The 27,910-nt window shown below is 39.7% G+C and overlaps 3 protein-coding genes across 10 annotated transcripts in view; 2 read left to right on the forward strand and 1 right to left on the reverse strand.

Annotated features, from left to right (window-relative positions):
• Positions 1–1,346: 1,346 nt before the first annotated feature.
• LSM14A (LSM14A mRNA processing body assembly factor) lies at positions 1,347–21,166 on the forward strand. 3 transcript variants are annotated; one of them, XM_063334599.1, is made up of 10 exons: positions 1,347–1,761; positions 9,668–9,831; positions 11,231–11,363; positions 12,463–12,585; positions 14,398–14,574; positions 14,888–14,950; positions 15,647–15,826; positions 17,349–17,520; positions 18,379–18,607; positions 20,540–21,166. In XM_063334599.1, exons 1-10 carry the CDS (start codon positions 1,641–1,643, stop codon positions 20,561–20,563), a joined length of 1,386 nt encoding a protein of 461 aa, XP_063190669.1. In that variant the 5' UTR covers positions 1,347–1,640; the 3' UTR covers positions 20,564–21,166. The 3 variants fall into 3 exon arrangements, with proteins under 3 accessions (XP_063190669.1, XP_063190670.1, XP_063190671.1); XM_063334600.1 differs by having other exon boundaries at positions 12,466–12,585; XM_063334601.1 differs by lacking the exon at positions 14,888–14,950 and having other exon boundaries at positions 1,348–1,761.
• A 1,281-nt stretch (positions 21,167–22,447) lies between these two features.
• SS18L2 (SS18 like 2) lies at positions 22,448–24,484 on the forward strand. Of its 2 annotated transcripts, XR_010071037.1 has the most exons (4): positions 22,448–22,605; positions 22,820–22,896; positions 23,681–23,865; positions 23,973–24,484. XR_010071037.1 is itself a non-coding variant. In XM_063334602.1 (3 exons), the coding sequence occupies exons 1-3, from the start codon at positions 22,537–22,539 to the stop codon at positions 23,766–23,768; spliced, it is 234 nt and encodes a 77-aa protein (XP_063190672.1). In that variant the 5' UTR covers positions 22,448–22,536; the 3' UTR covers positions 23,769–24,484. The 2 variants fall into 2 exon arrangements, 1 of the variants encoding a protein (XP_063190672.1); XM_063334602.1 differs by having other exon boundaries at positions 23,681–24,484.
• A 126-nt stretch (positions 24,485–24,610) lies between these two features.
• Positions 24,611–27,910, reverse strand: part of GARRE1 (granule associated Rac and RHOG effector 1) — a 62,567-nt gene continuing 59,267 nt past the window's right edge. For all 5 annotated transcript variants that reach the window (XM_063334594.1, XM_063334593.1, XM_063334596.1 and 2 more), the window contains one exon: positions 24,611–27,510. In XM_063334594.1, the coding sequence (XP_063190664.1) occupies positions 27,187–27,510 (324 nt within the window). In that variant the 3' untranslated portion in view covers positions 24,611–27,186. The remainder of the gene's footprint in view (positions 27,511–27,910) is intronic.

Consider the following 27,910-nt stretch of genomic DNA (forward strand, 5'->3'; position numbering starts at 1 on the left):
CACTCCACCTGATGTTATTTTGCGATGGTTGTGAAGCAGCTACAGACCAACCTCTGGTGGTCAGGAAAACTGCCTCTCTCCTTCCTTGTAAGGTATCTTTTGTTGTTTTTCTAAACAGTAGCTCTACTTTGAGCCGAGTTACAAATGCTGGTTTTCAACAGTGGCCTCCCATGGACTTGAAATGGCCACGTATGTCCAGTCATAGACTGAAGAACTTTGTTCCAAATCGTTCAGAAGCAAGAAGCACATGACAGTAGAGCTCCCCAAGCACTCAAGCCCTCCGTGATTTTACAGTCAGTTGAACTTGGGCATAAAGTCTCCAGAAGTCCAGCATAGCTCCTACTGAGAAACATGCAGGCCCTTCCAGAAAAAGTAGGCTTGCTATTGTGTTTCGAAGCCTTATTCTGAACAAAATACTTGCTCAATCTTTGCAACGTATTAGTGTCCAGTTGCTGCAACAAAACCTAGTAAGTACCCTTTCCAGCAGTGTTTGTTGCATGTAATTTTCTAGGCTGCAAATATAAAGGGGGGCCTGAGGCAGGACTATGTTTTAACAGGCAGAGCCTCCAACAGGAAGCCTCATTCGTGATTTTTACATAAGGTACATAATTTAAGTACTATCTCAAAATCGCATTTTTTTTTTGTGTTTACTTTTACTAAAAGGGTATTTTTTTCAGGATTAAGTAAACACTTTAGTCAAGATTTCATCAACAGCTGTGCTTAGCGTTGCTTGGCAAGATCCAACTATATCAACATTCTGCCAACTGAGTAAATCAGAATCCCCCTTGAAATCGAACTAAATTGTTATCACCACATAGACTTTTTCAGCTCTCCACATGACTGGATTCCAAATTGCTTCTTAAGGATCACAAGAATTTAGCATTCAATGCTAGGTGGCTTAGGCCTCCCAAAAAAAAAAAACCCAAAACCCCCAATCACTCAATCTACTTTCGCATCGCCCGGTGGCCACAGGCTGGGGCAGGGCTGGGGGTTTCCCAGCTGCGAGCCCAGGCACTGAGGGGGGGCCTGCGGAGGCGGAGCCGGGGGAGCCGCCGGCCTCAGCCCGGCCCCGCACACCGCCCCTCGGCCAGGCAGGGAGAGCGCGACGAGGTACAGCCGAGCCCAGCCCACTGTGCGAGCCGCTCCGCTACCGGGCAAGCCGCGCTCCATAAGCGAGGCAGGCCAGAACATTGAGGGCTCCCGGGCCACCGCACCGACTCGCCAGGCGACCCAGATGGATGGACGGACGGCTGGCCACCCCCTGCCTCCCCTCAGCGGCTCCCGCCCCGCTCCCAGCCGCCAGTTCTCGCGAGATCACATCCGCTCCCAGCATCCATTTCGCGGCCGGAGCGCGGGGGGGGCGGCTCTGGGAGAAGATGAAGGCGGCGGCCATGTTGGGAGCTTCAGGGCGCTTTTGGTGCGGGGTGTGCTGAGGGAGTCTGCGCAGGGAGAGCCGTCGCTGGGGGATCGGCGGAAGGTCGGCCTCGTAGCGGGAGGAGTAGAGCGCCTACTACGACTCTGAGGCGGGCTTGCTTAGTCGTTTGTGCTCGGCTTCAGGAGCGCTCGGCAGAGGAGGAGGAGGAGGAGGAGGAGGAGGAGGAGGAGGAGGAGGGGGTGTCCCTTACCGAGGAGCCAGCACCATGAGCGGGGGGACGCCCTACATCGGGAGCAAGATCAGCCTGATCTCCAAGGCCGAGATCCGCTATGAAGGGATCTTGTACACCATCGACACTGAAAACTCTACTGTGGCGCTGGCTAAGGGTAAGGAGCTGGCGGAGCAGAGGACTGGGCCCTGCCGGCCCAGCAACGCCTCGGGGCGGGGGCGGGAGGGGAGCGGGACCGCCGCGCGGGCGGCGGAGTAGGGCCCGTCGGGGATCGAGCAAGAACCTGGAACCGCGGCAGTGGCGTTCGTGGCGTTGTGGCCGTGAGGAGGCCCGGGGGGTGAGGGGGAGGCCTACAGCGGCCCAGCCGCAGCTGCGAGGGGGCTTGGCCGAGCTGTGGCAGGAGCCCGCGTATTTTCGGCCGGAGGCGCGTCCTCCCGCCACCCCCCACCTCCCCGACGGAGCGGCTGCTGCGGGGCTGGGGCCACCCGTCGGGCTCCGCAGCAGAGGTGGAAGCGAGCAAGGGGCCGGGAGAGCGGCGGCCCTGCGGAAGGCCTTGCTCCCCCGGCAGCGGGGAGCGGCACGGACGGGCCCGGAGCGGCCGCGGAAGGGAGCCGGGGATGTTACCTAGTGAGGGGCTGCGAAAAGGAGTCCTGCATAAAGTGTGAAGCCCTTAGCCGCGGAAGTGGTCCAGAGTTAGTGCGTAAAAGGGAGTAGGAGGGGGAGGCTGGGAAGAGGATTTCTTTGCATCGTAAGATTTCGAGACCTGTGGGGTGCGGGGCCGCGTACGGCTGAACTCGTTTGCCTCCTGGCGTAGGAGACAGCTCGACTGGAACGGGGATGCTGTGGGTGCCAGGTTATCAACAAAGATCTCTTAGTTTCAGAGATAGCTGTATGGCGCTGTGTAAATCGAAATTGAGTACAGGTGGTGTCATGAGAACGTATTGGCCAGAGAATATATGTGTGTGTGCATAAGAAAGTTAGGAAGATAAGTTTACTGAGAAGAGCATAAGAGACAGAGGAGTAAAAAAGAGGGTCTTTGAAACTGGGCATCCGAAGGACTTCGCTGTTTCTTGTGCATGGTAATGCACTCTCAACACGAGTATATCAGCCATGGCAGTGAACGTGCCATAAAACATTGTCAGAATTTTTAGTAATTTCATTATAATGGATTCTGCAAAACTCAATGTTAATTTACACCTCTTGATTCAGTAAAGTATTGCTAAATAATCTAAATGCATATAAAAAAGCACAGAGTTTATCCGTCCATTAGGTAAGGGGAAAAATTGCTCCTTACGTAAATTAAATGTTTGGGAATGAGAGTATTCTGAACCTCAGTTCCTGTTTGAAACGATAGACTTTGCATTCTAGCATAATAATTTGTTATGTTTTACATAGTTGGTGCGTATAATATTTGGTCTGTGGGGTTGATACTTTTCATCTCACACTGGCCTTTTTGGTAATTCTTGTTTGTGTGCCGTGTCACTTTAAACTACCCCCCCATCCCGCTCTCGATAATATTATTTAAGAAATAAATGAAACATCTTATAGTAGGTTTGGTTCCAGGCTTACATAGTTCATTTATGGGGCATTTAGCTGTCATGATGTGATTTTTTACTTATTTCTAAAGTCACCTTTCAGTTAAATTACCTTGTTGGAATTGCATTATTTGTTTAAAAAGGACAGCTAGTATTTGTTTATATGAGAAAAAGATGAGCACTGTGATTAAGAAATAAATGCTTAGAAATTCCAGTTGCATGCTGTGATTGTTAAGGTTTGAACAAAAGCATTTACAAGAATCCCATCCTTGAGGAGCTTGTGGTAGTCTTGCCCTAAATTAGACAGATTTAGTGCTGACCAAGCCAATTTTGCATGACTTCTCGACAGTGGTTAAGTCATGTTATGGCATATCTGCCAAAGTGTATGTATTTAAGATAGATCAAACTACAGTTAACAAATCTATTCTACTCTCTTTCTCATCAGAAATGTAAATCCTAAACCATTAAATTTACTTTAATAAAACTTGGCTGAGGTAGCTGAAGAATGTGTGTTTTGTAATGTAGTGTCATGATTCAGAAGAGAATAAACCAGTATTTCTAGGCCACCTGGAACCAAAAAACCTTGAGATTAGTCTAGAAGCTGGTAGCAACCATATTAGACTGTAAAACAGTTCACTGTGCTCATGAACAAAATGCTCAACTCTAGAGTATTCAAGTTTCTGAATAAATGAAGGTTTAGGTCACGTGAATGTGGTATGATAGCATGCATGTAAGGTGACAAGTGTGGTTAATCATGGCCAGGACTGTATGTGAAAAATAGCAGATCTTCCTTCTGAACTGTCTGTAGCTGTAAATATGTTGTAATAGTTATCTCCTCTTCCTGTGGTAAGTCCAGAAGTCAAACCAGAACTGTTTACCGTGTATCTTGACCACAAATGTCAAATTTTCTGCCAGAAAAAGAGACAAAAAAAGCCCCAAAAGATGATTCGACGCTTTCAGTTACTCCACTATGTAGCTGGATTCATGTGACTCTTACCTGGATTGAGTGCAGGGAAGTTTATCATTATTTGTTTCTTAACTGAAGTCACTGAAATTGTTTGTGACATAAAGTGCAAAAAGTAGGTAGAATCTGTTCTTGAATAACTACAGATTTGCCTAACAGTAGGACTTCAGTGGGCTAAACTGAAGCCTGAGATTAATCTCATGAAGTTGTACCTGTGCAATGTCTTAATTTATCTTGGATCTTCTGGGGCTTTAGACAGAAATAAGATTTTTGTGTTACTAACAAGGTACTGATTGTAGTCTTCGCTTACAGAGGAGCAATCTCCTGTAGTTCTCTAATCAGCATTTTATTTACAAAGCTGTGATCCTTTCACTAGCAGAAGTTGTGTCCTCTGTCTCACCAGTTGGAGGAAGACAGCAACTGTTTAAATATTGAGCATAATGTTTTTATCCTAAGCTGGAGTCAGATAAGGGAAAGCAATACATCCTTTCACAAAATGTATTGTTACTTAAATAACAGTGAAAGCTCCCATCTATATCAGATTCCAAATATTAAGCAAGCTACACAATTATTTGAAGTTTTTATATATCACTGGTGTATATGGTTTTTTTGATTGCCAGCTAGTGTTTGGAACCAAAAGCCACACACTTATTCTCAAATTTCAAGTTACATTAAGTTGGAATGTCCTTTTAGTTCATACTTCTAGTTCATTCTTGATTATTTTTTTTTTTTGACATTGTTAAGTCCAACCAATAAGAATAGATGTTTGCAAGCCATGGTTAGGAGTAAAATTTTCTTGCTGTAAAGTGATTGCTGCCCTACCTGGGAACAGTTGTAGAATAATCATGACTGATCGTGTTTGATCTTACATGTTGCAGCATTAAAAACTAGGTGTGATCTTTCATGCTAGTAATACATAATGTCTTTCTATTTCAAGGCGCTGATTTAGAGAGATGGATTTGTAATGTAAGTAAGCTGTGTAAGAAGAACCATATTGGGTCAGAAAAGGCTTTGTTCCCTGCCAACAGCAGGGAATCCTTAGGCATATAAGAAACAGAAAATGATATACTTTCTATCTGGTGTAACGAATCAGTTTTCACTTTCCAGCTGTTGGACAACTGAGAGTTACATTTGGAACCATTATAATCAATAGATATTAATGAAATAGCTTGCAGTAATTTAAGTAGTTGTTAAACTTCTGACATTTTCAACCATCTGTGATAGTGTTTTCCATAGTCTGATGGCACACGAAAGAGAAAACCTCCCTTTCTCTTAGACTTTTATACAATATTAATTGGATGAAAGACTCAGAAACGTAGACATAAAAAAGTTAAATTCTTGTGAAGACTTGAGCATTTCTTATAGTTCAGGGGTGGGAGGAAAGGGAAGGGTTAAATTTTTATCAAGTTTTTATGAAGTTATTTTTTAGTTAAGTGAGATGTTCCCTCCATGTCCTGAGGTTTAGGACATATGTGCCAAACCAACCCTGTGCATAGTGTTTCACAGCAGAAAAATTCCTCTTGTCAAGGCCCGCTCCTGGCTACAGACCTCATATCTATCTCCTGGTTAACTCACCATCCCTACGAGTAAGGGAATGCAGACTGAATTAATTGTTCTGAAGGTATGAGCCCACCACAGGCTGGCTCCCTCACATTAATACTGTCCCTGTAATGTGGTGTGCAGGCATCTGACCGTGTTTACAGGGAAAGGGCTGTGATGTTTTGAAGATAGATGGCAATTGAAATGACTTATTCTGGTAGTGGTGGTCTCATTTTAGTCTTCGTGCTTCTCCTGGGTGCCTTAAGAGTGGGGAAAGACTGGTTTCTGTGTATGTATGCTACGTATGCAGTAAGGCTGATAAGGTTATGTCAGTGCTGTGTACAGAGACTGAATTGCATATTTGCAGTAATTCACATTATGTGGGAACAGAGTCCTCTCTTGCTAGTAGAATATATAGCTTGACTTCTGATTAACACAGTATTTTTCTGTGTTCATCAGCATGTAATAATTTCTGTTAACTCATAGGGAAAGTTGTAATGTTTTCCTTGGATGCCATAGTAGTATAATATAGTAACATGCATTAAAATACAGCTTAGTAGTAAAATTGAAGCCAGTCAAAATCTGTACGAAAATTTGCTGACAGCACTTCAATATGAAATTGGTGGAACTACTTGGGCATGAAGTCACATACATGAATCCTGTTAGGCTCAACAGTGTTAGTTGCTTTCTAGCAAGCTTCTTAAGTGTGTGTATTTATGCTGACAAAAAATAAGCTTGCCTTTAATGTGCGATGGTTGCCTTCTTGTTTGCAAGTTGTAGAGCCAGTTTAGCTCATCTAAAAAACAAAACAAGAAAAAAACCTTAAATTGACAAAGCAAGATTAAATGGATTTGCCATAGTCCTGGTAAGTGTTATAAGACTATGTTATCTTTCACATGCTTATTTTCCTTTCCTCTCACTCTTCAGTATTTTGCTATATATGAACCACTGCACCTTGTTCTGGAGGAAGGATGTAGTCCAAGGAAATACCCCAAGAGACAGAGCTGGATAGAGCTCTAAGACTGCTGCTGCTCCTATACCTTGTCTTTCTGATACTCTGGCAACTTAGTATTTCTGATTATGCAAAACTATGGTAAAAGCTATTTCTTTCTAAAATCATATTGTAATGGCCACCTTTAATATTAGACTTTTTACTTTAACGAGCTCAGATCATGTTAAATCCTAATCCAGGCTAGAAAAGAAGAAATTGTAAAGATAGCTAACCCTTTGCAAAATCTTAAAAGTAACATTCAACTCTTTATGTTATAGTACTATCTGAAGGATCTAGCTGGGATAGGCACTGCCAAAAATTGAGTAGCCCTTATGCTAAACTGCTTTCTTAGATTGTCACATGTGCAGTTCTGGTTCCTTGCTTTAGAAGGAAATTAGACTTGAGTATGGTTATTTTTGTTGCTTTGGGGTGAGCAGGATGGTTGAACTGCAAATCAGAGGGGTTTGCTTACTCCTGTCCAGCAGAGCTAATCTTCATTGGACAAAATTGTCTTTATATTTTGCACAATGTTGCACTAAAACCAGTTTGCTTTGGGGCAGTGGAGAGGTAGAGGAAAAAAACCTAGACTCTCAATAGCAGCTCTTGATGTGTTTTATTGCAAAATCATTGACAACCTCATCAGTGTCTTGATCTAGTTGCATGAACAGCTGAATGTCTTAAAGATGAATTCTGATTTTTGGTATTGAAAATACTTCCTTTTGATGTCTTTGTAATTTTATGATGGGGAGAAAGACAAATTATTTTTGAAATACAGTAAAATCCCTTTACCTCTTATAAGGTGTCATTAGATGAATGTTAGGTGGTTCGCTTTTTTTTTTTGATTGGTTTAGAATGGAGAAAGGTAATTGCCATGTGATAAAACTGTTCCTATATGTGTCTTGTGATGTCCGTATTAGTAGTAAAATATTTATGCATGCAGTATAGCTCTGACTTAAGAGAAATACTTTCAAAGCAGATTTCTTCCACAGTTATCAGATTTTTATTGCAATGTAAATGTGAGATGTGATCTTCTAGTTTAGTACCCTTTTTTGTGGTGTTGCTACTACTTAGTTGCTTCACTTTAGCTAGAAAGTAAAATATTTCAGTAACTTAACTGATCACACTCTGGCTGGTTTTGTGCACCTTTGTAGTCAAAATGGCTACTAGAGCAACCATTTCAGTGTGGGACCGAGAGAACCAATACTAAATCAACTTTGGTTATACTTACCAAGACAGCAAGTCAAATAAAGGGCCAAGTTAATTTACTAGTTATCTAATAGAGTATAGGTGGCCAGAAAGCGAAGTAGGATCTGCAATCAAGACAGCGAAATAGAAAGGTGTGATGAATAAAAACCAACAGAATGAGCTACAGTAATACACATGACCCGTTGATAATGTTGTTAAGCTATTCTGTATTACTTTGAGTTAATTTCTGCAAATTCTTCATCTTCAGATATGTTTTTTTCTGTAGAGGAACAAGAGAAGACAGATGTATCTTAAAACAAAAAATTGCAATTCACTTAATGGCATATGCCTTTTTACAGTGCTTATGTTGTATAGTACCATTCAGAGCAGACTTTCAGATGCACAGAAATAGAAAAGTTGATTAAGTTCATCTTAGTATATGATATATAAGTATGAACAAAATAATTGTAAACACTTAATGTTATTTTTCTTTGTAGTGTACAGTTGATCTATTTACCCATGAATTATGCTTCTCAAAGATTTGTAACACTTGACTGATAAGCTCTGTTTATGCAGTACTAGAAGAAGCAACAGAGATGGAAGATGGTTGGTGCAGCCTGAGAAATGACTCAGTATCACTTTATACAGCTCTACAGGAAACTGCTTTTCTTGACTAATGGTTTTATGGCTGCAAATAAGTGCCTAATGATGTCTCCAAATTGTTGATACATCTGAAAATGGAGGGAAAACTAATTCTGGTAAATTAAAGCAAAATATGGGTATTTTCTCAGCATAACCTGTAGTACCTTACAAAGCAAACAAAAACCTCTTAAAGGGCTAAAAGCAAAGACAGTCATGAGGAATTGTTAAAGCTGCCGGAAGTTGAAGTTCAGTAGAATGTGACTGATGTAATTTTTTTTCTTCTCTGGTTTCAATAATTGTTTACTTTTCTTACAAAACCTCTTGGAAACATATCTCTTCAGATTTTTTTTGATGTTGGTTTATTTCATTTTATATTCACCTAGGGTTGACAGTCTTATGGTGAGGAAGGGTCTTGTAGTGCAAAGGGAGAAACATGATAAGCTTCATCACTATACAATCTGAAAAGGGCTGGAATTCAGCTAAGGACATACAAACAAATGTAAAGTCTTGGTATGTTGCACACTCTGCAGGCTTGCTTAGGAAGATAGTTATGCCCCAGTGAGTTTACTTAATTTGACAGAGATCGTATGAAATTTACACCAGCAAGAAGAATGAATTTTGCTTAGTGAAAATTGTCTGTACATACCACAGAATTTCTAATTTTATTTAAATCTTGATTCAGACCTTGAGTCTATTGAGAAATACGTTGCTTTAGGTAATTTTTAATATTCTAGTTCCTAATAGTATTAGCATTTTTTTTTCCTGATTTGCAAGTGCAGAATGTGAAGTATGTAAACTCACGTTCTCCTTGATTCACAGGACTGACTTACCAGCCTTTATGGTTTTTTTTGTTGCTATAATATCCACAAAGTGCTAACTTCAGAAAAAACCTGATTTGCTGCTTCCCCTTATACTCACAAAGCAGTCAAAATAATCAACATGTGAGTGATAGCATAAGTGATGTCTCAGTAAGGAATTGAAAAGGTGTCTTTCTGCTTGATTTTTAACTGAAATTTGTAAGATCAAATTACTTGTTTATGTCTGAGCAGTTGATCATGGCAAAGAGTAAGCTGCTTATTTAATAAGTTTTTTCTCAACAAAATTTAATCCTTTTTATTTAAAGCTGTTGGTCTCTGCAGTATATTTAAAACCTTTTTATTGAATGTGGCTGTTTTTATTTTTTTTTTCTCCCTTCCCAATTTTGCAGTTCGCTCCTTTGGTACAGAAGATAGACCAACTGATAGGCCTATACCACCTCGTGATGAAGTCTTTGAGTATATTATATTCCGTGGCAGTGACATTAAAGACCTAACTGTCTGTGAGCCACCAAAGCCTCAGTGTTCTTTGCCGCAGGACCCTGCTATTGTTCAGGTAAGTTAAAATATATTTTTAGTTGTTTGTTGCCGAAGATATAACCTGTTAGCTTTAGGTGCTCTCTAGCTGATTGTTTTAAAATGGAAAGATTTGTTGCTGTAAAGTTCACAACTCAATGTAAAGACCTCTGGAAAGATTTTCCTCTTTTGAGTAATGTCTTTAACTGTGAAAATCAAGGTTGAAATCTAACTAGCACAATGTGCTGGATACCAAAGCTGCCCATTTTTCAAAAACAACTGTTCACTTTTGGTAGACCTTGATGCCTTTTTTGAGAGGTATTTGGCTGAGGAGGACACCTGTGCAAGACTTCTTGGAAACATCAGACTTGGTATAAGTCAAATGGAGTGGGTGCTGAAACCTCCCGAAATCATCAATTATTTTGTTTGTTTTCATTATATTTTAATTTTCAACTTTTTTTTATGACTGTGTCTTTAAGAGTGTTTCATGTAGCTATGTGTTTTTAAAAAGGCTTCATACTAAAGGGCAGTTATTTGAAAAGGGACTACTGGGTTGCTGAAGGGAAAGCAACTTACAACTTGAAGCCTTTGGGGTTAATTAATCTGTTATTTTGTATAAATGGACTGACAGAGATAGTTATTTTTGATCTCTGAAATTTGTTGGCTTGTTGATTGTGCTTGCGGGGTGTCTTAAAGTCATCCCTTAGAGCAAGATGGAAGTTCTTGGTTCAAATGGAACTTGGTAATTCCATATAAATGTTTATTTTTTCTAATGTTTAACTACTTGGTATCATATAAAACTCTTGATACTTCCTTGCAGTCCTCTACAGTCTTTTGCTAAATTTAGTGCAGCTCATTTTGTCAGTAGCAGTCGAGAGCTGTGAAACTGCATTACTATTACCCCGGTAATAGTAATAACCCCACCCTCCTCCAGTATGTTTGGGTCTTTTCATTGTTCCTGTGGTTTTTCAAACTTCAGGGAAGAAGATAGGACATTTTTCAAGTTTGCCAACAAAAGGTTAGATGTGTGTTTGACAAGAGAGTCCAGTATCTGAGGTTCTAGGGAAAAGACTGCAAAATGTTATGGTACTGTTTTCACAAGTCTGTGATACTGGAAGGGTAAAAGTGCTTCCTAAGCTGAATACGTACTTGTGAAAATGTTTTCTGCTAACTATTGTCTGTTTTGAGTTTTCATTATGAGTAATGTGTATAATCCAGTATTTTTGTGCTGTCTTTGCTTGTGTGTTGAAGTGGTTAAATTCTTGATATTAAAAGAAACAACTTTATGAACGTTAATGTATTTTATGCATATTAGCCACAGTGGTGGTGTTAGGATAAATTTAACAAGTAGTTTTAGAGTTTTTGCATTTCTTGCCTTGCAGAACTCTTTCCTACTGTTTGTGTAAACGTGACTTTCTGCAAGTGTGTTTTATCTTTAGTCTTCACTAGGATCTTCAACTACATCTTCATTCCAGTCTGTGGGCTCCTATGGTCCTTTTGGCAGAATGCCTGCATACAGTCAGTTTAGTCCAAGCCCACTGGTGGGGCAGCAGTTTGGCGCTGTTGGAGTTGGTATGTTCATTTTTGTTGTTTGGTATTTTCCTATAAGTGAAGTTGCATGTGCGTGCATAGACAGTAATCAGTGTTAATAATTCTATCAACTTCCTACCCTAGGGGCAGATCCAAAGTCTTCAATCTGTATCAGTCCCTGTATCTGTATCAGAAGTAGCTTTTTGCGGCCTTTGCAGCTCAAATCAAAGGAATTACAATTGAGAACTAAACACTCTATCTCAGAGGGATGAGTGGGGAAAGGTTCCTGTATTCCTGAGTTCATTCTTTTTCATATATATACATATTTTCATTACATTCTTCATGTATGCATTATATTTCACAAGTGATATATAGGCAGCTCCTCTGCAAAAGCCCCAGCCATAGCTGTGCTGTGTACACCTGGTATCCCAGGTTGACTAGGTGGTGTGTGCTTTAACCGAGGGTTTGGATTATTCAGCAGTCCATGTGCCAGCAGAGTCTTGTAGCTATTGGACGTTATTCCAGCTATGAGATGTTACCTTGGATGAAGTACATGCTTGAAGTATTTGTGAGCTGCATGGATTAGTTGTTCCTTTATACTGCAGATGGGCTCTGAGACTCACCAACCAACTTTCATTCCTCCCTTACTGTTTTTTATTTCATCTAAAAGTTTTTTCACATAGGAACTTACATTCTTGTAATTGTTATGGTGACAGTATTACTCCTGGTGCTGAACATGTTAGCCATGTGAAAGAAAGGCTGTAGAATTGACCATAACTTGGTATCAGTTAATAAGATGCGATTTTGTTTAAATTTTTGTTTGAAAGATTTTAAGTGGAACTATAGAGTAGTAAAATTTTTATTACTCTGTAAGGTACTGCCATGACTATATTATGTTAATACTTGTGATACTAAAGTAGAAGTGCTCTTTTTTTTTTTTTTTGTAAAAAGCATCGAATTATTACAGTCTTACCAACTTACTATGAATATATACATTACATTACATTTAAAGTGTGTGGGAAGGGTGGACTTATGTGTATTCTAGAATAACTGCCTAATATGGCTTCAGAACTCATTTAGTACTAATTTAAAAAAAAAAAAGCCTAACCCTGGGTTTACCACTATATTATTTCTTTCAAAGCAGGAGGTTCTTTGACATCTTTTGGAACGGACTCTTCAGCCAGTGCTAGTATGTCCCAAAGCACTGCAGTTGGTTCTGCGTTTACAACAGATGCAAGATCACTAAAAACACAGATGTCTCAAGGTAAAGCTTTTTTAATAACTCTTGATCTTTTTTGACCAATTGCACCCAATTCTAGCATTGCCAGAAATGCTAACCAAACAGCTGAATTCTGTCATGAAAACACATGATATTAAAACGAGAAAGCACTGAGCGTCTTTGTACTTGCTCTTCAAATGTGTTTTCCTGCATTTTGGCATGCTGCATAGGTAACTGTTAGCAACATAGTTGTTGTTGTTATCCTTAAAGCATCTATACTGAGAGGTAGGACTTATTTTAGTTTAATAATGTTATTAGCAAATAGGTGCATATGGAAGTTCAATAACTGGTTTTATTGATAGCATGACAAAACTCAAGATACTTCCTTCAGCCTGCAATTTTAAAATCTCTATTTCTAACGGTATTTTTTTGTAAATATATATTTATATAAATAATACTAACAGCAGACTTGATTGACTGTAGAGATAGTGACATGACAGTTAAGTCAGCTTAGTAGTAATAGCAACTGGTAGTTTGTGTAATATTGGAAAAAGAAAGTAGAAGCAAACCCAAAATTCGTGATGCTTTTTGAGTGGCAAAGAAAAAAGAAACTAAATGTTGAGCACCTTCAACCTCATTTTTCATGCAAACATGTTAAGATTGCTTCTCAAAATCCAAAAGCTGTTACTTCCTGCTCTTCCACTCTTCATTACTGCAAGTAAAATTGCATGCTAAGATATATTCCTATTGTTATTTTTAAGTTTATGCGGTCATGTTAAAAGGCTAGTATCACTTTACTTATAGCAAACAGGGTTTTTTCCTAATTGTAGTTGAGATTTGTATACCAGTTAAGAGTGCTTTCTAGGATTAGTTGAGTGGATTACCAAAAATAGGTTCTACTTTGTTGCATTTATTGAAGGCAGGGGGGGAAACGCATGCTGAGCTTTTACTGTTTCTCTGTTGAAAGAGTAACTTGGTTGTCTATAGGTGAAATTAAAACCTGTATGATTCTTGGACTTAATGTATGACACATGGTCCAAATGCACATAGATTTTGCCACAAAATTTCCTGTGGGACACTAACAAGTTTTTCCGGTGTCTCTTTGCTTTTAAAAATATTTGTCATCTTTGTAGATCGTAAGTGTGGTGTGGTTGGGGTTTTTTTTATTTATTTTATTTGGGGCTTTTTTATGGGATATGACATTATTCTTTTCTTCTTTTTACTGGGACTTGAGTCTTATTCTAATTTCTTAGTAGATTTACTTACATGGTGTCATAAACTTGTCTGGCCGGATCAAATGTCTCCATTCTAAACATGCTTCTGGCTCCAGCCACTCATGCTGCAAATTGAAATGGATGAACAGCACTTTGTGGGGAAGCTTTTGTAGCTCCTTCATCTGCATTATGCCTGGCACTGGCTGTCACTGTTCGTTTATTTTGTGATGATCATACAACAGTGTGCTGGATGAATGAAATTTCAGTATCATAACTGTATCTCTGGCTTCGGGAGCAGTCACTTTCCACTTGGCTTTCCAGGGAGGCAGAAAAAATATTTTCACCTCCAATGAATCAAAAAATTTTTCATTCCATAGCTAAATGCACGTCATGGGTGGGTTGGTAAGGATTAATTGTCCTACCCATTTTTTTCTTTTAGACTGGGGGAAGGGGAATTGCTAAATATCCTTCATTCTGGATTAGTGGATCTGAGGGTGCAGAAATATTTATTTCTTCTTTGGACACAGCAGTCTTGACTGGTAAGGCAGATAAACCTGTCAGTCTAGATTGGTTGAGACCAGCAACTCAAATTTGTGGATGATCAATAACTCTTTGGGTTTTGGTTTTGTTTTGTTTTTCCCAGGTCGTTCAAGCCCTCAGATAGATCATTTGAGAAGGAGCCCCACTATGGAACAAGCAGTACAAACAGCTTCAGCCCACCTGCCCACTCCGGCACCAGTTGGGAGGAGGAGTCCAGTACCAGCCAGACCTTTGGTGTCTGCTACCCAAAAATCGTTAGAGAATCAAGAGCACAGACGAGGTAGCTTTGGATAATTTTCATGTGGTGTATTTTCTTACATACACGTATGAAGTGCTCTTTTTAAGGGTAACATGTAGGAGTTTTCCTGCTGTCCATTACTATTAGACTGGCCAGCAGAGACCTGGATTATATATATTTCTTTTTAAACCCAAGCATATAGTCTAATTTTTTTTTTCCTTTTGTGAAGTTAAACTTGTGGTTTACTTTTATAGGTTTGGATTTTTTTGAAATCTGAACTATATAACTGTATACAAAAGTATGATCAAGAATACCTAATTGGATAAACAAATCATTTTTTTATTTCCGACTTTAGCTGAAGCACACAAGGTTTCAAGATCAGAAAATGAACTCAGAAATGAAAACAAACGACAAATTGGTAAATCTTGTTTTGAGAAATAGCTATCATTGTTTTCAGACTTCATTAAGTTTTTTAAAAGTCTGCTAAAATACATCATTGTGTGTAGTTGGCAAAGTGCTAGGACTTTGCTTCTAACGTCCAGAAATCTTGCAGTTCAGATACGGTAATAAAGAATTTATATATTTGGAATGCTTTCACATAATTGTTTCTAGTGGCTAACAATGAGTTTGCATTAAATCAGAATAATACAAGCACAAAAAGCCAACATTAAAGAGAAGATCTCTTCTGGTTGCTCTATATTAAGTGATTTGAATAAAAATGCAAAACCAAGCAGTATTCATAGATTTATAAACACAATAGCATGAAATAAAACCTGTTACCTTTCTAGGAAAATACGTGACTAAAAAGCCACTAACATTTTAACTCTTCTTGAGAAAGCTTTTAATGACTTCTAGAAAGTCGTTTAGTACTATTATGCTTTCTGTGTCACTGCCATAATTATTGTAAGTGAACTTACAAATTACAAGCTGCTCCAACAGGATTTTTAGCAAGAGAAATGCAGGAAGAGGACGCATGAAGCCCAAACCTGTTCCCCTAGGAATTAAAAAACAAAACATAAAACCCCATCCAAAACTCCAACCACCACCACCCCCACTACCCTCAAAGGAAAACCAATCCACAAAACAAAAGCAAACAGAATTTCCCTCTCTTCAGTTCCAGGTGGACCTTCAGCACGGAGAGGCCGGGGAGGTCACAGAGGAGGCCGAGGAAGATTTGGAATTAGGAGGGATGGTCCAATGAAGTTTGAGAAGGACTTTGACTTTGAAAGTGCAAATGCACAATTCAACAAGGAGGAAATTGATAGAGAATTTCATAATAAACTTAAACTAAAAGGTAAACCAATTTTTGCTTAGATTTCAGCGTGGAAAAACTATATCTTGCTGTTTTAATGCTACCTTGGAGGGGAACTTCTAAAAGGCATATTGTACTAAGTCTTGTTTGCAGTCATTCAAACAAAAAAAAAATTGATAAACAAGTAAACTGAGATCATCTATCTAGTTAATTTAATACTTGGGTCAGTATTTGAGTTTTGAAAGATCTTTAACTAGCAAATACCATACATCATGCTCTAACAAGTCTGATGGTTAAAAATGCAGATTACTTGAGCAGAAGTCCCAGTAGTGTGAGTTTACTTTGGAGTTCTGGAAAACATGCAATGAAAGAAAAACCATATTTTATGTTTTCAATTATTAATAGACCAAAAGCAATCACAAAAACATGAGTTTGGGATCAGAACTTTGCTGGAGGATGCATGAAAGTTTCCATTTAAGAAAGTTTCTATTGTTTCTTTGCTTTTACCCTTTTCTAAAGAAACACAGAAGTAGTTCAGATTGTACTGCCAGCACTTTACATTTGTTTTCTAGCAGGCTTCTGTCTTAATTACCTCATTCACTTGTGACCAGCCACCTGTTCCTTACACTGCTGCTATTTTTGGACAAAATTGTTACAGGTTAATATAGAGAGTTACTGTTTCAGTAAATGATTGGCTAAAAGCTGGAAAACAAAAGGTATGAATAAATGGTCAGATTTCAGTGCAGAGAAGAACCACCAGTAGAGTCCCATAGGAATTGTTCTGTGATACTTCCCTTTTTTTCTGAATCATTTTAAAATGAGTTGACAGTTTGCTGTTAATACTATTTTTTTCAGAATAATAAAGAGGAAAGGGAAAGCTACCATAAAGAGCTATAGAAATATTTTATGAGACAGAGTAGTTTTTTGTGTGTGTTGTGGAAAGGTTGAGCTGGTTATGTGATGTGTATGCACAGCATCATGAGATTTAAGCTGTAAGGATTTAGGAATGAGACTGTAAGATTGTAATAGCTAGTTCTCTTGAACCATCAGCTTCTTTTCCAGTACCAGTCAAAACAGTAAGTTGAACTTAAGCATTATTAGGAAAGAAATATATCATAAATTCAGTTTGGGGCATAATACCTTGATTGCTGGTCCTGTGTCTGACAGCAGATAACAACAAAGCCAGAAGGCAAAGAGAAGCGTAAGGGGCACGAGCAAAAACATGGAATGGCTTTTGTATGAGGAATGACTGAGGGAGGCTCTTAAGTCTGGAAAGGAGGTAGCTAGGAGGTTATAAAATAGACGGCTATCGCATCCATGCTACTGCAGGGTTTTTTGCTAATTAAACCCACAGAGAATATAGAGGATATCAAACCTCCATACAGCAGCAGCAAAACATCCTAATTTGTGTCAAATTGTTTGACTTCCACATTTAATTTTGGACGATTTTTTGGATTTTTGAGCATTCAGTATAGTTTGTGCCTGTCTGTCTGGGAATAAGTTAACAGTGCTGTTTTGTTCAGTATGGAGCTCTGGAAGGCTTCTGTTTACTTTTATTTTCCAGAAGATAAACTTGAGAAACCAGAGAAGCCTGTAAATGGAGAAGACAAAGGTGACTCAGGAGTTGATACCCAAAATAGCGAAGGGAATGCAGATGAGGAAGATCCACTTGGACCTAACTGCTACTATGACAAAACCAAATCCTTCTTTGATAACATCTCCTGTGATGACAATAGGTATGGCCTTCGAGTGGAGGCTTGTTAGTCTACTTAATGCCTGCTTATGTCATAAGGTTGTGTCAACACTACCTGAATGGAAGGGAGTACAGCTTACTTCCACATGCAGTGGGCAAAAATAAAACAGGAATATGAAGCACAAAATTTATTTGTGGCAAGTGAAATACATTAATAGGATGACTTAGAACCATGCTTCTAGAACTGAGCGTACATCCTCCAGAATGTCCTTTCCAGATTTACTAAAGTGGGTTCCTTGTTTTGCTTTGCTAGTAAATTACCACTTTAGTTAAATCGGTTATGACTGTGCTTTGGTAATGGTTTCTGAGTAGATTACATTACTGTCTTTGCCAGTAGCAGTGTTTAACAGGAAGATGGCATTTCAGGAAAAGTGAAGCTTATCTTTTGTTGTTGCTTTTTTATTGGTCAAGATGATGTGGATTGCTGACCTATTTTGAATGTTGGCAGGGGGGCTGTGTTGTTTTGTTGTGCTGACAGCAGGATAAAATAACATCTGTAACTGCAAACTTTTGCTTTCTGTTTCTTGTTTTAAATTGCAGGCAGCTGTTATTTATTTCATTCGTATGATGCTGTGTGCAGAGAATACAGATGGTGTCTTTCTATATGGGAAACTCTTACAGCATTATTAATATATAATTAATGAGACTGTAACATGTCCCTTTTTGTTGAGTTAAATGAGTTGTGGCAGACATCTAGATTCTTGCAGAAGGGATAATTTGGAGATCTACAATGTGATTAATGTATCTTTTTTCATTTCATGGGCTTTCTGGCAAAACTAAGCCAGGCAATTTTCCTTCTGAAGTGTGCTTTAAAACAATCCTTGTTCCTTTTGTGTGGCAGAGAACGGCGACCCACCTGGGCTGAGGAGAGAAGATTAAATGCTGAGACCTTTGGAATACCACTGCGTCCCAATCGTGGCCGTGGAGGGTACAGAGGCAGAGGGGGGATTGGCTTCCGAGGTGGAAGAGGGCGAGGAGGTGGAAGAGGTGGCTTCACTACCCCCCGAGGATTTCGTGGTGGATTCAGAGGAGGTCGTGGAGGCAGGGAGTTTGCTGACTTTGAATATAGGGTAAAATATGTTTAATCTTACTATGACCTGATCCGCTGCTCTTGGAAACCAGTGGTAAAAGAATTCCTGCCTTTGGGTTTGATGTTGTACTAGAATTTCTTGAATAGTACTCTGCAGATGCTCTGAGCTGCTTAATTGAATGTCTGTTAATGCTGAAATTTTAGTTAGAACATTTTACTATCAACACCAAAACTAAAAGCTACCTTTCTTCACATGCCCTAAATACTTGTTCTGTAGCTGGAAGTCAGGAGAGGAAAAAAAAACCCTAAAAGTTCTGCAGGTTTAATACAAGTGTTAGAAATGTGAATTGCAAGCATTTTCTAAGCAATATTGTAAAGTGTAAAGATTGAGAGGGAGTAATTGAACTTGCTTCTAGTGTGCAACAAACTCTTTTGAATTCTTTGTGAACGAGTTGGCACAAAGCCTAGAGACTTCTAAGATCCTATATAACCCCTAAAATAAAGTAATTGAAGTTACTTAAGCATAGCAATGACCTTTTGCAAAAAGGAAGATAAAAAATATTTGAGTTCTGTAAGGTCCTGTTACACACTTTTTTTTTTTTTTTTAACTATAACTTTACATAGTTACATCCAGTAGCTGTTGGGAAAGCTAAGGCAGGACTGACGTTTTTCAGCCAGTGATTCAGTAAAAAGGAGCTGTGGGAGATAGGCCACAAAAGCCACCAAAAAAAAAACCCACCAAGATTGCTGTCGTTCCCATAAAGTGTTTTTAAAAGGTTAAAGTAAGTACTACTATTTATTTTTAGTTACATATGAATGAAGCTTAAAGTTCCTTTTAAGTGTTACACGCAAGCCACCATGTAAGTCTGCCGACCAAAGTAACCCAATGTACAAACATGCTTTCGTCGTCACGTAAGTGTAGAAATAGTAATTTGTTCTGCAAGAGCTATGATGACTAAACAGCAGAATCTCCCTTTACAGCAGAGTTAGGTGATTTGTTGCTTTTGCAACACTGTTAAGACATTAATTTCTCTGTTTACTGTTGAAGAACTTAACTCTTCTTCCTACTGGACATTCAGAGGAAGAACAAGGTTGGTTGTCAGCCCCAGCTAATAAAGTGATGTGTGCTGTGCTAGTGGTACTTGAGGGGCACTTCCTTTTTCTTGGAAACAATATAAATTCTCCTCTTTATGAAAACTCATTGATCATACAGATGATTTCAGTCAGCAGACCTCAGTTGCTTGCAGAACCAAAATCTTTTTAATAATTTCAGTGCAAGCTGTTTTTCTTGGCATTAAGCGTGTATATTTAACGCGAACATTTGCTTGGTAAGGAACAGAAATAATACTGGCATACTGTTTAGAATCGGTAACAAATACAAGGAACCAGACAGGTGCAAGTAACTGTAGACTCTTACAACTCTGACTGGGACAGAAGAACTTTTTCTGGTAGTTTACTGCATGAGCAGGTAGAGTTTTGCAAAACAAAATCTTTGGCTTCTGTTTGAAGATGTAAATATTTTTAATTTTTAAAAAAAAGGGTGGGGGAAGCCTTTTCTCAACACAGAAGATTTCTGACTGTCCCTGAGATAGTCCTTCATTAGTTTGCAATAATTAGTCCTGTGATTTAAAGACATTTTTGGTAGCTGAGCATGAATTGAAATGACGGGCTGAAGATCAAAGACTTGAATGTCTGAATGAAAGAATCTCGCAGCCTTCCAGATAAGTAGGAGGCGGTGTGAAGAGCGAGGACTTGTGCCGTGCGTCTTGTCAAAGTGGGGAGCTGCTTCATTCTGTGTGTGCCAGGCCAAGGGGGTTCCGAGCAGGTGCTGACCTGGTCCCGTAGGGAGCTCTCCTTTCTGATTGCAGAAAATGGGGAGTTAAGTGCATCTTTCCCAGTGCTGCCGCCCAGATGAATTTGTGATTTTTGTTTTGCAGAATTAATTTTAACATTCTACTGTTGTTCCCTCTAGAAAGACAACAAAGTTGCTGCATAGTCTACAAGAAAGCTGAAACCGGGTGAACGTCTAGATCTTCTTGATCCAGAGAATTAGTTTCAGTCTCTGCAAAGAATGAAGTTAATTTGCTGTATACTTGTCACCAGCACTGGGATTTAACTATTTAATTTCAAAGGGGTGTAATGCAGTTACTTTTGAAAAATGGCCATCTTTGAAAACAGTGAGCATTAAATATATTTGAGACAGAAGGATAAGTAATTTCTTATGTATAGTTAATTATAAAGCAGTACTTCGATGGAGTTTAAGTATTTTTTCATCACTGAAAGGATTTTTCTTATTACTAAACTGTATTTGATAATTGCTTCAAGTTGTAAGGACAATTGTATGCAGAAGGCCGTCGATACTGTGAGTGTTTTGATCCACTGAAGGTTGTTTTTTGGAAATCCTGTAATATCCCTTTTGAGATAGTTGTACTTTTATCAACTAGGGTGCTGGACAGTAGGAAAACTTGCTTTGTCAGACAAATATGTACACACAGTAAATACTGTTTCTTAGGCAAAGGAAACTTTTTATATAGTTGTAAAATTCCATTATATCCCATTGCCAAAGAAACATTACAGACTTTGTATAGCTGTATAAAAAGCAACTAATTTTTTAAAGAATAAACATTTTTAAGTCGGCAAACATACTGTGTTATTGCAAAAGTTGATATGCTGAAGAACACTGAATTAGTTGGGTTTTTTTCTTTAGCAGCTTTTCAGGCTTAAATGTTTGATTTTATATTTGGACTATAATGAAGATTTGAAAACGTTCTTCCATTACATGAAACTGGATACACTCTTCACTTCTCTTGCAAGACTTTGATTTTGTAGTTTCTGGCATATCACAGGATTTGACCAAATTAAGGAGATATTTTGAAATAAGGAGAAAATAAATTTTCGTATGTCAAAACTTGCAATTAATTTTACTTAGCGATAAATATTAACTTTTTTTAATAATGGACCAGGCAGATGAGTTAGTGAATCTCCTGAAATGCCTGGGACTAAAGTATGTCTCCATTTGTCAATTCTTGAAATGTTAACTTTGTTGTAATACCTGTAGGCATAAGCGATTTAAAGAATTCTTAGTGTTTGAAGTTGTTTGCATTTTGATAGACCATAGCTTGGAGACAGTGTGACTCTGGTTCTCAGACCGTGAATTCACAAATGACATAGTATGGACTTTTTGCCAATTCTGAATGACTAGTTACAACTTTTTTTGATAATGCTGAAATAGAAGCCTGGTCATTTGTGTCTGTATATGTATATGAAGGCCACAGGAATAAAGGGATCCAAAGATTAAAACGTTTTGATCTAATTTGCTGATTTATTTTTTATTTTTTACTTTATCTTCAAAATGTTCAGTGGTGATGAAGATGTGGAAAACTGCACTGTTGGAAAATCGGAATATTTAAAAGTGGTTGATAGAATCTTAATTTTATAACTTTTGTATAGCACTACAAGGAAGTATTTTGTAATTGGTTTCCTTATTAAGGTCAAGTAGAAGTTAGGTAATATTGTTTAGTAATGTTTTTTGCATGTTAACAACACTGCCTTTTGGGATCCACCAGTCATGACTGAACCGCCGTCGGGGTGTTTGACCGTAGAGGCGAGTGCTCTCCTGTCGCAATAACTCTGTAATACTGTACGAGGTGTCCTAGGCTTTATTTAAACCACCGGTGAATTTGTAAATACCCAGGAGGGATGCCCTCAGGGGAGGCCTTTCCCTGCGGGGAGGGAGATGGACGAGGCGGGTGCCTGGGAACCAGCACCTTGTGTACCTCGCTCCACCAAAGCGAGGGTTGCTCTCTCTTTTTTTTTTTTTTTTAATTTTAAACCAGAATAAACCGTTCAATAAAATCAGTCTTTTTGACGTTATTTCGATGCTTCTGGGGCACGTTTAGTCCCGCCCGGGCACGGGCGGGACTAAACGTGCTGAGGGGACGGTTCCCGTCAGTCGTTGCGCGGGCCGCCATGTCGGTGGCCTTCGTGCCGGAGCGGCTGCGCGGGAAGGCTGAAGTGAACCAGGAGACGCTGCAGCGGGTGAGCGCGGGCGTGAGGAGGGGGGCGGCGGTGGTATGAGCCCCTTTCCCGGCTGAGGTAAAGCCAGGCGGGCGGTGGAGCGGGCCCCTCTCCCGGTTCGCTGAGGTAAAGCGGGGGCGGTGATGGCGGAGGTACGGGGCCCTTCTCCCGGCTCGGCCGAGGTAAATCCGGCCGGGCGTGAGGCGGGCGGTGACGGCGCGCTCCTGTGCCCTAGTTGCTGGAGGAGAACGACCAGTTGATCCGGTGCATCGTGGAGTACCAGAGCAAGGGCCGGGCCACCGACTGTGTGCAGTAAGTGAATCCCGCGGGCGGGCTCCCACCCCGGCCTGGCCACTCGCCTCCTCCTCCGGGCCAAGGCGGAAGCCCGAGCGCCTCACAGTCCCCAGGTCCCTGACGAGAGTGAGAGGCTGTTCTTGCTCTCCAGAGGTTTCTTGCCGCTGAAGAAAATGCGGTTATAGTTCTTATTTACACAGACCTGTAAAGCAAAAGTGCCGTATTCTGTATAGAATAATGCCTGCCTGTTTTTGTCAAGGTTTTAGTTCTGTGTTAATATGAAAACCAGCTCTGTTGGGCAGGCTTTTCTTGCCCCCGCCCCCGTGCCTGTAAAGCGCAGAGTGGTGTTTAGAGCCGAGCGAGGCATCCAGCCCGTGCCTCTGCCACAGCTCCGCTCTCAAACCGGCTGACAGACGGGCTGGCAGCCATGTCCGAGCCGGGGCTGTGCTGTGCAGCGTCCGACCAGCCTGGCAGCGGGGCTCTGCCATCTCCCACCCCTGGGCTCCTCTCCGGCATTGCTGCAGCTTTTCAGTGTTGATCATACAAAGATCTCAACCTGCATGTTTACTGTCAAAGTTGGTAAGTAGAAGGTACTTGGTAGAGTGCAGTTCAGTGCAGTATACTGGGCTTTAGATCAAAAACAGGATAGAAGGTGTTTGCCCTGAAATTTTTTAAATTATTAATTTTTTTTACCTTTCCCTAACAGCAAATATTGATCAGATTACAAAAGTGACTGTTGAAGTGTGAGTAGTTTGCTAGAAAATCACACACTTCCCAGATAATATGTTTCTTCCTCTCACAGGTACCAGCATATCCTGCATAGAAACCTCATTTATTTAGCTACAATTGCTGATGCGACGCCACCCAGCACACAGAAGACTGTAGACTGACCGCGTGCCTGGACACGAGCAGTGATGCTTTAAGAATGTGTAGAAATACTTAAGAGTCCCACTTTGAGAGCTGAGAAGGTGTGGGCTTGAAAGGCAGGTAAAAAGTCATCCATACTTGCCAGGTTTTTTTACCCATTACTATAAGCATAATTTAAGGGTGATAATTATCATACTCCCTGTTCCTCTCTGAAAAACTCCATGTAGTGTACTTCGGAAAATAGCCCCGTTGTTGGGACAGTGCTACCAGACGCCTTTGGAGGACTTGCAGCCTCACTGAAGCAGAGACTGTTTCATGATGGAGGTTGTACAATAGCAGCGTGAGCACTTGGCTAGGTAACATCTCTCTAACTCCAGCATGACAAAGTCAGGTATACATTGCCATATATATAAGCAGTAGACTGCCTTGTATCTTGTATTGTAGGAATTGTGCTTAATAAACTAAAGATGTTCTTTTTAAATTATAGTATATTCTGGATTAACGTAACGTTAACAAGGGAGCAGCTCAGTGATTTAGTGAAACAGAAATGTGAACTTTTCTAGGAAGGATGGGACCATTGTATAACTTAGAGCAATTAAGTGCAAGGGAGAAATGAAGCCTTTATTCCCCTGAGAGAAGGCTGCGTATTTGCCCTATTGTGTCAAGACTTCGTGCTTGAAGTGTGCTGTACTGCAGACTCTGTAACCAAGTAAATTCTTGCATAATCAACATGGATTCATATGCTTCCTGGGTATTTGTCAACATCTATGGTCAGCTGCGTACTGGTGTACTCTTACCCAGAAAGAGTACAGCTTGCTTGCACACCTCAGTGGCATAATTAGCATAAGCTAAACTAATAGTTCGGTCAGGGATGGGGGAGGAGTTTACTTTTCGCTCACTCCCATCACAGCTATTTACTCTGGTTGCTAAAAATTGAAGTCACTTCAATGGCGATGTCCATCTGCACTACCAGTTCAAAGACACTGCTAGGGCTTTTTCTATCTCGTGTTCTTCATGCAGTCTACTTGAAGAAGTAGCCGTACAGATGCTTCAGACTGTACAGTGCATAACGTTCATTTTTATAGGATGAGTCAGTAAGTAGGCAGTTGACAATTTTCAAACTGTTAAATAATCCCATGTTAATGAAATAAGATCTTTGTTTACAAACCAAAGTTACAGTTTAAGGTGCTGCTCATTTTCAGCAAGGTGCATATTTTAAACAGGTATGACCTATTAAATGTATATCTTTAATAAAGCAAATAGTTTACTTTTACAGAAGCTTTAAAATACAAAATGTACAGTTCCAGTTCAGAAGCATTAGCTATTCACAAGGAGCACTGCAATAAGGGTAAGTTAACTAAGCACCAAACCCTTGCACTTGGCAGTGTAAGTGAAGTTTAATGGCAAGACTCGTTTGCCAAGTGCAACAATTCTTAAAATTACCAGTGTTCAGAACAATCGGAAGCAAAGGACAGAGTAGCACCTACGTGGTCAAAATGCAGACAAACTTTCTTCGTTTTCACAATTCACTTATGTAGGTCCAGAAACTTGCCAGCATTTGTAATTATGGATAAACTGCAAAACCTATAGCAATAATTTTGGCACTTGTTAGAAAAAGTTCAAAATGAAGCGTTTTCATTAACTTCCATTTTGGTCTTAGTATGAATAACCAGTAAGTACAACCAAATTTAGGATTTAATATTAGATCTAAATGACAAGATTTAGGAAACTCAAAACCATTCATCAAGTTAAATAACCACTAACATTTTCAGCAGAGGGTTTTAAAAATTATAGTAGTACAGACCATTAACAATTTACAGACAGAAGCCACACTGATTGTGCAAAGCACATTACTGTAAAAAGTCTATGTACAGCAAACAAATCTTTGTAAACATGGTAAGTATGAAGTTTCAGAAAACATGGTGACAATATCATAAATACAGGCAACATTGGCATCCTCAAACAGCACAAAAGGTAACAATCTGGGCCTGCAAATACAGCCCGTCACCATACAAACAAAAAAGGTGGATGGGTTTGAAATACCCAAATGTTTAATAGTTTTAGTGTTGTGTATACTTTATATATATATATATATAACGTATTTATTTTTTTGGTATCTTTAGGTATAGATGTACTTAGTTTGTAGAAACAAAACCAACAAATGTGCTTTATCTTCATTGAAAAATTATGTAGTTAGAACTAATAACCCATTTTACTAGTAGTTAACATATTAGAATGATATGACTTAAGAAAAATACAAAAATAAGATTAATACTGTCAAAACTCTTATACCAGAAAATATTGTGGTTTTTAGACTCTTTCAAAGATGAAATATGAAAATTTAAATAAGCTCTAACTATATAAAGAATCTTCTGTAATCTCAATTACTATACAGTGGGATAGCTATACATATATTTACCATTGTTCTTCAGTTTTTAAGCACCAGTCACTCTCCCGCATCCACTTTGGTTGGAAGATTATTCCTAATTCCACAGGTTCACTTAATGGCACATATTGACTGCAAATAATTACTTTATCCTTTTAAAAAAAATAATGTTCTTTTAACTAACTGCTACCCCACATTTCAGTTTAGTATCTTCTGAGCCAGCTCACAATTTTTCATCAACTGTAGCATCTGAAATAAGACTTTAAATACACGCAAGTAGTCTTTTAGGCTGTACTTTCACACGCTTAAGGAGCACTGTGTGGATAATGCCTTTGGCCAAATGAAGCAGTAAGAAATGGTATATTTATTTGCAAACCGGTGTCCTCTTATCCACACAGATGCCACCTACTTCAAGCAGCTCAGGTAAATTTGTGACGCGAGGTTGAACGGATCTGCTGATCTTTGCTTAGAGTAAGGAAACTACCGCGAAACTCGATTTCCCAACTGTTTCTGCAGGTTTTGTAACAAACTCGTGTGGCACACGAAAAGCTGCTGTTGCACTTCATTTTAAAAAAAGCTGCCCCCAGGCCGTTTATGGAGAATACAAAGGTTTTACAGCTCGTCCGTTATAAATTTAAACACAGTGTTGAGCAAAGTGACCACTATATATTTGCATCAACATATTCGATGTGTTTCAGTAAGATGTTTAACTATAAATCTATATGAAAAATAGCTATAAAATACAGTGTTTCTTGTATGGTAGTCCTTCAGCAGTTCTTTTAAAAAAAAAAAGTTGTGAAAGTAAAGGCAATATACACATTTTTAAAAGCATTTCTACATCACAGTTTTGGGCTGTTTCATGTACATCAAACAAACATATCGGCCATATTTGCTCAGCACTGTACGTCAGAATTCAAGAGCTTGTATATCTCACCCCAACACCCTCAATTCCCTATTTCATGAGATAAACAGGATATAGCCAATACACAATTGTGAGACCAAGCGTACATCGTTTCCGTTTGGCCCTGTGCTGCGTTTTCCGCTACGCAAAGCCACTAGTACTGATGCAGGTAAGACGGTCTGCGTTCATGCTTCACTGGGAAGGATTTAAAGCCCTTGTTGATCTGTTTGTGCTGGGAAGGCTGCTGTTGCGACTGCTGCTGCTGCGCGTAGGCGAAGTTGGAGGCAATTCCTGCTGCTGGGGCGCAGTCGCCGGCTGCTGCCCAGACCGGGGACTGGAGCATCTGCATGGTGTCGCTCCACTGGCTGGCGGGGCTGCCCAGCGGGTACAGAGAGCTGCTCTGGCCGGGCAGCGCGCCGGGGACAGAGGACGCGTGCTGCCAGGGTGCCTTCGGAGGCCAGGTTTTGGTTTTGTTATCCTGACAAAACAGAAGCGGTTGGGGGGCTTTTTGTTTGTTTGAATACCAAAACACCTCTTTTTTGAGACAATACTTAACACAGCATCTTATCCCTCCTTAAGACATTTGCAGAAAATTAATTTACATTTGAAAGCAGAATTGATGCCTTTATATAGCACTCTCAATTCTTAGAATATCTGCCTATTGAAGAATTTTTCTTATTTACTTCAGCACATTTGCTTGACACATAGTAACCCCGCTCTACAGCAAGATTTCCAGCAAGACCTGTCATAAATCTGGTGATGCTTTAGTTTTCTTTGCACAGACAATTCAAACCGAGTGCGCTGCCTCTTAGCTTAACTTGAAAACTTTGTTTCTGTGATAATTTCTACTACAAGGGAAAAAGATAAGTTATTCCAAT

This window comes from Chroicocephalus ridibundus, chromosome 4, assembly GCF_963924245.1.
Source record: "Chroicocephalus ridibundus chromosome 4, bChrRid1.1, whole genome shotgun sequence".
Classification (NCBI taxonomy): domain Eukaryota; kingdom Metazoa; phylum Chordata; class Aves; order Charadriiformes; family Laridae; genus Chroicocephalus; species Chroicocephalus ridibundus.